The sequence below is a fragment of the Myodes glareolus genome, chromosome 3 (assembly GCF_982192425.1).
Source record: "Myodes glareolus chromosome 3, mMyoGla1.1, whole genome shotgun sequence".
Classification (NCBI taxonomy): Eukaryota; Metazoa; Chordata; class Mammalia; order Rodentia; family Cricetidae; genus Myodes; species Myodes glareolus.
In genome coordinates, this window is record NC_142028.1 from 32,013,901 (window position 1) to 32,025,994 (window position 12,094).

General features: G+C 48.3%; 1 protein-coding gene across 34 annotated transcripts in view; it reads left to right on the forward strand.

The window, feature by feature from the left end:
- Cacna1c (calcium voltage-gated channel subunit alpha1 C) overlaps nt 1-12,094 on the forward strand; it is a 656,696-nt gene that overhangs the window by 161,146 nt on the left and 483,456 nt on the right. For all 34 annotated transcript variants that reach the window (XM_087904356.1, XM_087904337.1, XM_087904340.1 and 31 more), the window contains exons 2-3: nt 2,654-2,975; nt 7,675-7,780. In XM_087904356.1, the coding sequence (XP_087760482.1) occupies nt 2,654-2,975; nt 7,675-7,780 (428 nt within the window). The remainder of the gene's footprint in view (nt 1-2,653; nt 2,976-7,674; nt 7,781-12,094) is intronic.

The following is a 12,094-nucleotide window of genomic DNA, read 5'->3' on the forward strand; positions in this document are numbered from 1 at the left end:
TCCAAAGGTCCTGAGTTCAATTCCCAGCAACCACATGGCAGCCCACAACCATTTGTAATGAGATCTGGTGCCCTCTTCTGGCCCACAGGCATACATGCAGAATAATACTGTATACATAATAAATAAATAAATCTTAAAAAAAAAAGAAATGGCTCTTAATATAGATAAGGAACCCTATGGAGTATGAGGGTGCTCAGGAGTCCATTCAAGAGACTTGGACATTGGTGGACCCCTTGGCTTGTTCAGGGAGACCCTGCCTTTTGCTTAAGGTGCCCAGGAACCCTTGCTGGTCTTTACACCAATGCTTTCCACCTTCTTAAGAGTCATCCCAGAGCCCTAGAGCTGCTTGGTTGTGATATGAGACAACTACTATGTGAGCAACGGTGGTGCTCGACTAAAGGCCATTGATGCATTGACATGAGTAGGAAATTGGGATACTGCAAGGCATCCAGTAGGGGAACATGGCTGCTTTTATAGATGTGGGGGAAGATCAATCCAGGAGCTAAAACAGCATCCACTAAATTCTGCCAGTGCCAAATAGAGTCTAGAATGTCAAACTTGCATGCCACAGATAGAACAAAAAGCAGGGAAGAATTAAGTTACAACCCAGTTTGCCAAACCAAGATGGAACACAGGGCCACTTTGGAATTGGTCACGCCAGTGTAAGAAAATGAAACAGGGATACTTTCCACTCTCAGTCACCAGGGAGGTCCTTGGGAACTCACCATAGGCGTTAGTATTGGAGATGGTGTTCATTAAATATAGGTATTATCACTTTCTCCTCTGTCCAGAAATACCAGGCGGTGCAGATGTATTCCTGTGCTGTGTGCACACACGTGTGCATGTGTATAAGGTGTTGAAGGAGCTGAGGAGGGAGGGGTATAGTGTGGCAGTTCACCATGAGTTCTGAGTGCAGCAGAATCTTCCACTGTCTCATTTTGTGACCTTTAGTGAGTCATGTGCTCCTTTGTTTTCTTGTGTGTCGAATGATGGCACTTATCTTGCTGCTTAGGAGAGCAGCTCTGCTTCAGCTGCCTTGACTAACCCATGCTCTCAGCGTTCTGCTCTGGAGTCTTAATAAGGAAACCCAGTTCCCAGCCTTCTTGGGACCTTCCTTACTTTATACTTCGGCATCTGTATATTGAGATCAGGGCAGGAAATGACAAGCTTCTCAGTCTAGGAAAGGTCTGTTCCTCACAAGCCTGGTACTCTGGTAAATATGCTGTGTCCCCGGGGTGCAGGGCTCCCTGGAGCCGCTGGGCAAAGCAAGGGAAGAGAGCGAAGGGGTTGTGAGGTGAGGTGAGTGTGCCAAGGAAGTGGGTACAATAGAGACACCATCAGGATCTGTGGAATAAAGTGGAGGTCTAATGTTACAGACAGCAGACAACAACTGTGCAGGTGGCTGATGACAGCCGGTACCAAAGAAGGCCTGATGCTTGCCTTTATATCCAGTGGGTGATGAGTAGATGGCATCTGTGCATTTCTCATACCTGCCCTCTGTCCACGGTGGACAGCATTAATCTATTATGATAAGTGTTCCTCTTGTGCCCGGAAAAGTCTCAGAATCCCTTTATCACCTTTTTGGAATCTGATGTCAATCATTGGACTTAGAGTTGAAATTTATTGCCTGTGGCTGTTGTGATGGGGAATGCAGACAGACTTTGGAACCCGGAAAGTGTGCTGAGCACTGTGCAAGCATGTTGGTTGGCTCTCTTTTGATTGCATGAGATAACTGACGCATCTTAACTGAGCAAAAACTGAGTTACTAAAGTGACTTAATCATCTCAGTGATGGAAGAAAGTGGCTTGGGAAAGGCCCTACCACAAAGGTCCCAATAGCTCCCAAGAGTGCCTCCCTGGGACCTTATTGGTATGATCTTGGAGGGGGGCATTCAGCATCCAGATCACTTCACTGGATGGGAGCTTCCTTTAGCCTAGCGTCCTCCCTGCATTGCGTTTGTCTTTGCGTTGGAGCCCTAGTCAGTCTCAGTCAGTGTTGAGGGTATCCCACCCTTGAGTGGACTGTGTGTTTGCTTCGTTGGTTCCTGAGCTGGTGTGCCGCTCCTTCGCTCTTCCTTCTTCCTAAGTCCTATACCCTACCCTCGTTTTCTCCTTTTCCTTCTTTCCTTGTAGCTTTGGAGCCTGGCCTGGCACTCACTCTGTAGACCAGGCTGGCCTCAAACTCACAGAGATCTGCCTGTCTCTGCCTCCCAAGTGCTGGGATTAAAGGCATACACCACCCCCGCCTGGTCTCCCTTTTCTTTAAGTAACTATTTTATTTGTGCTTTCTTATAAATATGTTAAGGCCCATATGTTGCCTTAATTTCACCTTCCCCTGTACTCTTTCTCACTATCTGAATGCCAAGGAAGCACAGACTTACCTCATGTGTGCCTAAGTCAAGTCCGTGTGACCAAAGAGGAGAGCAACATGTTCACGGTCAGTTGAACTAAGTCGGGCAAGGCCTAGAATAGATTTCCTGGCTGTAGTTCTCAGCATATATATTAGTGTTTTATGGTATGTCGCCTCCTAAGTTCCTGCAGCAGCCTGGTAAAAAGTTTGTTTTTTTTCCCCCAAAAATTGTGTCTAGAATCCAAAGTGTGTTCCCCGTGCTCTCTTTTCACCATAGTAACGGCTGCCTTTTCTCTCGTTGCAGGTTCCAACTATGGGAGCCCACGCCCAGCTCATGCCAACATGAATGCCAATGCAGCTGCAGGGCTCGCTCCTGAGCACATCCCCACTCCAGGAGCAGCACTGTCCTGGCAGGCAGCCATTGATGCCGCCCGGCAGGCCAAGCTAATGGGCAGCGCTGGCAACGCAACCATCTCTACTGTCAGTTCTACGCAGCGGAAGCGGCAGCAGTACGGGAAACCCAAGAAGCAGGGTGGCACAACCGCCACACGGCCACCCCGTGCTCTGCTCTGCCTGACTCTGAAGAACCCCATCCGGAGGGCCTGCATAAGCATCGTTGAATGGAAATATCCTTTATGCTCTGGGATGGCTGAGGTGTTCCTTGTATCTGCACCCGGGGCAGGTGGGGGATAGGGGGCTGACTTGCACTATGGGGACATCAAGTGTAGACTTGTACTGGTGATGTTAAGTTTATCTTATATTTACTGCCTCACCGATGAAAGTTAGAATTCTGACCTCCCCCGCTGGACTCCATGAGTCACTATCTCAGAGGACAAGGTCCAAGAATTTGTTGGTATTATAAGCCTCCCTAAACCAAAAATCCGAAATCTCAATTATCCCAAAGTCTAAAACTTTTATAGTATCAGCACAGATGGAAAGTTGTCCATTGATCTTATGTGACAGGTTGCAGTCAAAATGCAGGCTCTAAAAATTTGTGTTGTCTGTGTGTATAAGGTGTACACAGGACATAAATGAATTTCAAGTTCAGACTTGGGTCCCATTCCCAAGATTTCTTATGAATCTGAAGAGATTCCCAAATCCAAACATGGTTTTAATCATTAAACACTTTGAGTCCCAAGCATTTGAAAGACAGGGCACTGGGCCTGTCACCAGTAACTTTAGAGAAAATTTGTATGTAGTCAGTGTGGAATACGAACTCGTATCCAAGCTACCTGCCTATGTAGCTTTCATTGTTGCTGCACACTGCTCCATAACTTTCTCTCCTGTGGCATGGTGTGACAGTAGCTCACAGCCGGACCTCTTTCTGGTGTGAATGGACCAGGAAATGCATGAGAACCCCAGGGCTTGGCAGCAGGAATTCTCAGCCTGGGCTCTGCACTGGAATCACCTGGAAAGGTTTATCAAATTTTAGGTGCCAAAGGTCCCACTCGTCCCCAGACATTCTACAGAGTTCTCCAGGTCAGGCTCTGGTATAGCCAAGGTTGAAAGCATCATCTAAAGTAACGTGTATCTACTTTGAACACACAGGAAGGAGTGGAAGCAGGGGACTTTAGGAAACGTGTCTCTTCAGGGCTGGAATGTTACTATGGACACAAGTCTTAATGTCTGAGTATTGAGTTACACTGGAAAAGACCCCAAAGCGCAGCCCTGGCTATCACCAGGGATGAAATAAGTCACATGAAACTCCCTAGGACACATGACCAGGAGTAGACAGCATCAGATCCCTGACCCTTAGTGCTAGGTATTTTTTTTTTAAACTCAAATTCAAATTTGAGTTAAGAAATCAAATTCAATTTTTTTTTAAACTCAAGATTCTTTCCATCTGGATGGAGTGTTCCATCTCATTTGTGAGTTTCTAGGGAAAGATTTAAAAACCTTGGGTGGTGGTTGGAAGGTGAAAATAAAGTTCAGTGGTGCAGACGACACCCATCGGGAATAACTGAATTCCTTTTCCAGAAGTAACTACAACAGGATACAGTTATAACAGCAAGGGCTGCTCCTAAATTGTCTAGTCTGCTAAACTGCACATAGTCCACGAATGGGCAAGAAACTAAACTTGGTCAGTCTTCTCAGGCTGCCTTCAGAGCCATGGAGTAAGAGAACTGGGACCCTGGAGATAACCACTCTGAAGGGAGAGCAGGGAAACCCTGAGATCCAGAAAACTTCCCGTAAGTTGGTTTTAAATCCAGATTCCCCACAGTTAAAACCCATGCGCTTCCCAAACTCCCAGTGCTGCAGTACTTAATAGTGTGCCAAAGGACTAGGCAAGACTGGATAGTAACTAAGTAGTACTAGATAGTTACTAGGTGCAACCAAATAGTGAGTTATTAGTTGGATAAGATATTTAACAGGTAGGACAAGGTAGTTACTTGGTGGTATCTGATAGCAAATTACTAGGTGGTACTAGATAGTAACAAGGTGGGACTATGTACTTACTAGGTAGAAATGGTTACTAAGATGGAAGTAGTTACCGGATGGGAATAGATAGCTATCAACTTGATACTTAGCAAATGCATTCCAGTGTAGGTCTGCAGGGCCCAGAATCTGCAGCCCTTCCTGGATGATTAGTGTGGCTGAACCTCCCGAGAGAGGATGCTTTCCCACCTGGGCAGAGGGAGGGATGCAACATGCAGTGTTAGCTGTGTGAAAGTTCCAGACTGCTGAGGTCAGGTATGTATGGAGAGAGCATACGTGCTCAACAGATCTTGAAGAATGGTGCTATCGTCAGATGGACAGTTTAAACAGTGATTTGGTTCTTGAAGGAGGCGTGAGTACATCAGGCTTTCCGGGCGCTCCTCTGCATCTCAGCTGCAGCTCTCCCTGTCTGCTTGTTTGTCTTCTTGGCAGACAGAATCCTCCAGTGTGAGCCCGGGGTTTTAGTGTGTGACAGTAGGTGCTTGCTTGTGCGTATGTGTGTATGTAGCAGGGAAGGTATGGGGAGACAGCCCCTGAAACACTTCAGGCTTGGCTCTCTGACCTGTCAAAGCAGTGAGGACTTCTGACCAGTAGATATTTATGGGGTCTGGCTCAGTTGCCTTCTTGTACCCCTTTCTGATAGGGCACCAGACAGTAAGAATGGAACCTCGCAGCCTGGGCTGACAGTCACTGTCCTGAACAGGTTGGGGTGTGGTTAGGAAGAGGGGCCTGCAGTAGGAGGGCCAGAAGAACTAGCTTTCTGAGATGCCCTCAGGGCCACCTAGGGCAGATCAGCACAAAGAGGTTTCAAAACTGGCTCAGCAGCCTACTTTCTGGGATGGGTCTGGGTCTCTAACTTGGTGACGTCAGACACAACCCAGCCTTTGTTAGCTTTAGTGTACCCTCCATTAGCAGTAGAGATATCTGTCTTTTTCCAGGTGTTTGGCAGTGGGACAGGGAGTTGGGGGTGGGGAGGCAATCATCACAGCACCTCTGGTGGAGTGCTAGATCCTGTCCTTGCTGTCACCTCCCCAACGCCAGCTCCTGTCTCCATTGCTGTTGGATCCTGGCCACCTCAGGACAGCAGGTCATAAAAGCATGAACCTATTGCTTTGACTGGGCCCTGAGCCTGGCTTTGCTCTTTGCCTTCTGGAGATCTTGGACAGGTGTGATAGGGGCCATATCTGTAAAGGGGAGACTGGTTAGGCCCTGCTCATAGGTCTTCTGGTGATGCCTAGACACACGTGGGCAATGGCACATCCTCAACTCTGCCCTGGGGTTGCTGGGGATTCATCAAGAGCGCAGCCATTCAGATCCCTCCCGAGTGTAGAACTCTGTGTCCTAGCCTAGCGGGCCTGTGACTCTCAGCGTAAATGCTGTGGCATGAGGTGACACGGGACGTGGGGGCAGGAGATGGCTCCAGTGCTGCTTGCCCACTCACCTGTGGGGTAGTTCTTAGCTTTTCTGGGCCTCGAAAGTTTGGAACAAGTAGTTGTTAGGGCATCTTTCTGCTTCAGAGTTTGCCACTTCTGTGAGAGGTTAGTTGGTCCCTCTTCCCTGCCATTCTCACTCATTCCCTTCCTCTCACTAGGTTTGGTGCTGGTTAGTTTTTTGTCAACGTGGCACAAGTCCAGGTCATGTGGGGAAAGGGAACCTCAGTTAAGAAAATGCTTCCCTCCGAGTGACCTGTAGGCAAGTCTGTGGAACATTGGTGCAGGAGGACGCAGCCCACTGTGGGCCACTCCTGGGCAGGTGGTCCTAGGTTGTATAAAAAGTTAGCTGAGCAAGCCAGTAAGCAGCACCCTCTGTGTTCTCTGCTTCAGCTCCTGCCTCCGGGTCCCCGGCTCGAGTTCCTGCCCCAGCTTCCCTTTGTGATGAACCACAAGCTATAAGCTGCAGTGAACCCTTTCCTCCCCAGGTTGTTTTTGGTCACAGGGTTTTATCTTTGCAATTGGAATCTAGTTAGAAGAGGCCCTGTGAAAGTGACTGGGGACTTATTTGTGGGAACACAGATTGGGACTTTCTGTGAAGTCTCCCTTTCTTGCTTTCAGCAGTGGGTGTGGTATGGTCTCAGTAGAAGAATGTTGTTACATTAACCTACTGCTCACTGTGTCCTGCCCTGATGTTTCCATGGTAAGAGAACATCAGAGTATGCTGTTACTGGTGAGTGGACTCTGTGCTGATGCTCTATAGCCCAGGCCATCACTACTCGTGGTAAGAGGACCAGTTAGTGGGGCCTTGTACACTAAAGACAGGGCCTCCACAAAGCTAGTATGCCCCATTCCTCTGCGGAGCCGAGGGGAGGCAATCCCCACCTCTGACCCCACAGAGCAGATCCTGCCTGGCTTGGGGGAGTCTTAAATCTTAAGGAGGTAGAACACTCTCAACTTTTTGCTTCCAAACACTGGAAAGCAAAATCTGCAGATTTCCATGAGGGGTCGCTTTGTGTAAAACCCCACTCACTGCTCTTCCCTACCCTCTATGTGTGGGTTCACTGGTCACAGTCATGAGCCATGAACTGTCACGGAAATAGGGTTCTGGGGGGAGTCCTTCCTGGGGCAGGCAGAGCTCTTTACCCCAAGCTCACGTGAGGAAAATGAAATCAAATGTAATCTAAATAAATAAAAGAGGGGAAGAAGTATTTAGAAATCTGTGTTTACTCTGGCACGCGACTGGCCTCCACTGTTCTTGACATATTAGGAAAAAATTTTGGCGGGGGTCCACTAGAAGCACTTAAAAGGCATATGTTTCTCTTCAGAATACAAGGGGCTTGGAATGCATTGTTTAAACAGAATTCTTATGAATCTTTGATTCATTAAAAAGTATATAGATGTATGTTTGTTTCACTCGTGTTAACAGTGGCGTTGATTTCCTTAACTCCTTCCTCAGACCATTTGAAATCATTATTTTACTGACTATTTTTGCCAATTGTGTGGCCTTAGCGATCTATATCCCCTTTCCAGAAGATGACTCCAACGCCACCAACTCTAACCTGGTAAGTCTGGAGCCTCTGTGCTTCTTACGGCTTGTGACAACTGAGCTTACACCACATGGGTTTTGGGTGCGAGGTGGGAGAGAAGTGAGATGTGTGTTTGACAGGTGCCAGGGTTTGGTACAGCTCAGATCTTTGGGGCATTTTGCCTTTTATTCTGATCAGTACCTGCCTCGTCATGGTCTACTTCCTGATTGGAAGACTATTCCAATCAGGCAGCGATGAGCTGTATGCGCGCGTATGGGTGCGAGAGTGGTGGCTCTTGTGTGACAAATGCGCTGCTTAAGTCTCGAGTGCAGGTGTTGGAGCGAGCGTTCTTGGATCATCAGTTGTATTTTGAGTGCCGCTGTTCCATTGTCAGGCTTTGCTTGCGTGATCATAGCATCCTGCATGATTACATGATAAATAATTTCTAGGAAGCTTTTAGCAAAATTTTCTTTTGCGGCCAAGAGGTATCATTGAGTTAAAATGGCTTTATTTTTTTATTTTTTTATTTTTTATTTTTTTTGGGAAAGGTGGCCTTCCATTTGGATTGCACAGAGGCCAACACTGGCAATTTGGGGTTAGAATTTGTCCATGGAAAAAGTGGAGAGCGTGTTTACTTTTGGCTGAGTGTGAAGTCATTGCAAATGCAAAGGTCTTTGCTGGTCTGGGCATGTGAGGCAAGCTCTGGAATGCACTTGGCAGAGCTGGGACGCCTGGAGAGCTCCAGCAAAAGCCTGCGAGGACTCTTGACTTTCTCCTACTTGCGCCAAGACATTGGTAGTCTCCATGTGATTTTCCCAAAGCCTGTTTGGTCACCAAGCCACCATCTTGCCTGTCACTGGTGCCTTCTAGTTCGATGAGATGTGACTTGCATGGGGTCGGTTTAGGAGAAACAGGAATGTTAGGGAATTTTCCTCCCTGTAGTTGTGGCTCCTGGTGCTGTCAAAGGAGGGTCCCATTTCTTTCAGAACCTTCGACATTTCCAGAGATTAAATCTCTTAACTTGTGGGTCTCGACCCCTTTGAGGGTCCCATGTAAGATATCCTGCATGTCAGATATTTACGTTATGATTCATAACAGCAACTTTATAGTTATGAAATAGCAATTAAATAATTTTTGGTTGGGTGTCACTACAACATGAAGAACTGTGCTAAGGGGTCACGGCACTGGGAAGGTTGAGAACCACTGGATTAGATGCACTTTTTAGAGTTCGCTCTGATTTCCTCAGGTTTTGCTATTAGCTACAGATTGCACTAGACAAGGTGTTCTGTCATATGTGTATGAGTTGGGGTTCTTCTGTGTCTCATGGCTAGTATGGGGGTCATGTACTGGGGATAGCTCCCGACGGTCCCCGAGATAGGCATCAAGTACTGAACGATGGCATGACTAGAGTCAGTAGGCAGGACACGTTCTCTGTAGTCCATGCAGCCCTGTAGGTATGACCTTGTTTCTTAACACAAAGAAACCTTTCCCATGTCAAGATCATGTGAGCTAAAGTGCCATTCAAAGCAGGACCACCTCCCATTGGTCTATCTCTGTGAAGTGTTTGCCTCTCTCCTCTGCTGCCTTTTCTTGGGGCTCTTGTTCAGTCATTTAACCTGAAGGAGCCTCAGAAGCAGCTCTGGTTGGACTGAATTCGTATCTGTTCTCAGACCAATGTATCCGTGGCTGGCTAAAACCCTCAGCCTCTCTCTGTGCGATGGCGGCCTGGTAGGTGATAACAAGGAGCCAGTGTTGAACTTGCTCTTAGGGTGGCTAGACCCAGGAGACGATGAAGGGGTGGCAGTTTGCTTCCAACCACAACAGAGTGATGAAATGTTTTAAAACTAGAACTTGCCAAAAAAAGAAAAGAAAACCAAGTTGGATACTCAACATTGGGTAGATTTTATGGCAAGTAAATAATTCTTTGATATATCTATGGCTGTCATCCCCACTCTCTGCCCTGGAGATGAGGGCATGTAACCAACTGCTTGGTGGGGGAGGCGGGAACCAAGGATGAATTTGAGGACCCTATAGACCAATCAACCAAGCCCTGCCCCACATGTGGGCGGAAGTACTCTGCTGTGGAGATACCCTGGGAGTGCTGTGGTCTGGAGTCTGCTCCTCCTTCTCTAAGGCATCCCTCCTTGACAAAGTCTTCACCCCTCCTTTTCCCTCAGCAGTTTTGACTTGTCTTCCTCCATAGACAGGAACGTTGCCAGCTATTGATCCTGCGCCTCTCATTTTCTTTCTCTCTCTCTCTCCTTGATCTCATCTCTGCTCGCTAGCACAGCAGGAAAGCATTTCCCTAAGGAAGCGACTTCTAGGGCTTGCCTCTCCAGCTCTAGACCCCTCTGCACCTCGGTAGTACTGCCTGCGGTAGGGGCTCATGGGCCTTGCAGCTCCTCCTGTGCTCGCCTGTCTGGAGATTTTAACTGTGCATAGACCGTGTTGAACCCCTTCCCATTCTCAATCATTTGTTTAAATTTTCTGTGTCTTAGTTTCTTCATCTATAAAGTGGGAACAATAGTGCCTACGTCACAGACTTGGGGTGAGTTGACTGAGTCAGATCGTCGCAGTTCTTAGCACTTCTTGGGAGAGCGCTGCAGGAGGGGATGAAGACGGGGCTTCCCAACGCTGGGTGTTGTTACTGTTACTGTTGCTGTCGCATTCCTCCTCATCCTCCCCAGGTGAGCACTGCCTTTTCCCAGGCTGGCATGGCCACTTTTCTCTGACATCGCTCTCCAGCTCTTCTTTCAGTGGTACGTCTTGGGCTCATGTGGTTCCTTGGTACACGTTCACAGCAGGAGTCAGGTGCTGCCATGAGAGACGGAACCCATGGCTAATAGGGAAAGGGATGCGTGTGTAGATGTCTTCATAGTGCAGGGTCTTATGGGAGGCGATTTCAAGGTCAAAATAGGTATTTGGAGCTGAGGCCCATGTGTAAAGCCATGTGGTCACACTTTTTATGGTGCAGTACTAGTTTGGAGTGAATGAGAAGAGCCAGGTGACAGGATGCTCAGCGTATGACAACCGCTGGACTCTGCTGCAGGCAATGGGGAGTCCCTTGCATCTCTGAGACTAGGAGAGAGTCTTGCAGGGTGAGTGAGATGCTGAGATTGTGCTTCAGTGTTTGTGAAGAGGAAATGAAGTGTTGCAAGGTTAGACTGACAGTGATGGTAGGCCCAGAGATGGGGGCGGGGTGGGATTAGGAAACAAACTTTTATGACCACATGCATGCTGTTGTCTTAGGACGTTGATATGTATGCACTGTGTTATAAGCTAGAAGGACTTCAGGAGGGTCCCACGGAAGGGGCCTGAGGGACTGGCCTAGTGAGGATCTGTGGAACATGTGAATGGAGATACCTGTGGGTGATGGGAGGGCTGGGCACTCCAGCTCATGATGAGGAGGGAGATGAGGGAGGAAGGTGAAGAGGGAGAGGAGGGTCTGCAGGACAGAGAGCACCAGGAACAGAAGGCCCATGTTAGACTCTGCAAGCACCACTGTTTATGGAGGTAGCGAAGGGAAGCAAGCCAGAAAAGGACTTGTGGAAAGTGAAGCCCCGTGGTGGGGCCTTGCAGGCCGAGAGGAAGTTACAGAGTACCCAACAGGGACTGGTTGACGGCTAGGCTTGTGGTTACAGTGGCCAGAATCAGGCTGCAAGAAGGCTGCACTGACTGAGATGCTCGGGTGAGCTTCAGCTCTAGGGAGAAGAGACCCTTGAGTGTGGCTTCCTCTGTCTTGACCCCGGGGTGTGTCACAGCTGCTCACTGAGGCTCTCTCTGGCCAAAACAGTCTTCTAGAATGCCCCTGGAATGAAGCTTAAGAATCCCCCCAGCAGGTTACTAGCTTGTCTTAATAGAGAATTGCCATTTCAGAGTCCTGTCTTGAGCCCCAGCAGGGGAGAGACCAAACTGTGTCTGAAGCCATGGTTCTCAAACTCTGACTTGAGAATTGTACGGCACCTGGGGACATCTATGTTCCCAGACCTGCCCTGATTCTGAGTCTGGAGTGGGGTCCGTGTAGTCTATGTTTTTCACAGTTTTTCTTCCTGCTCCTGAAGCGCGGACGAGGGTGGGGGGGCATGCCTTGCTTTTTGTGAAAAGTGATCTAGAATGTTCTCTATTGTGTGAGTGACTCCACCCTCAGCTCCCTACACAGTCGGTCTCTGTCTACCCACAGCTCTCTCGAGGATCCAAACAGAAAGATGACGCATGTCAACTGCTGAGAGGTCTCCCACTCTGCTGGGTGCAAGAGCAGTTTATTTAGCAAGGCAAGCTCGCCCCGGTAGAGAACTTGTAAACTCGCATGTGTGCCTGCTCCTAGTCTCGGTTTCTCGTGCAGCTCTCCCA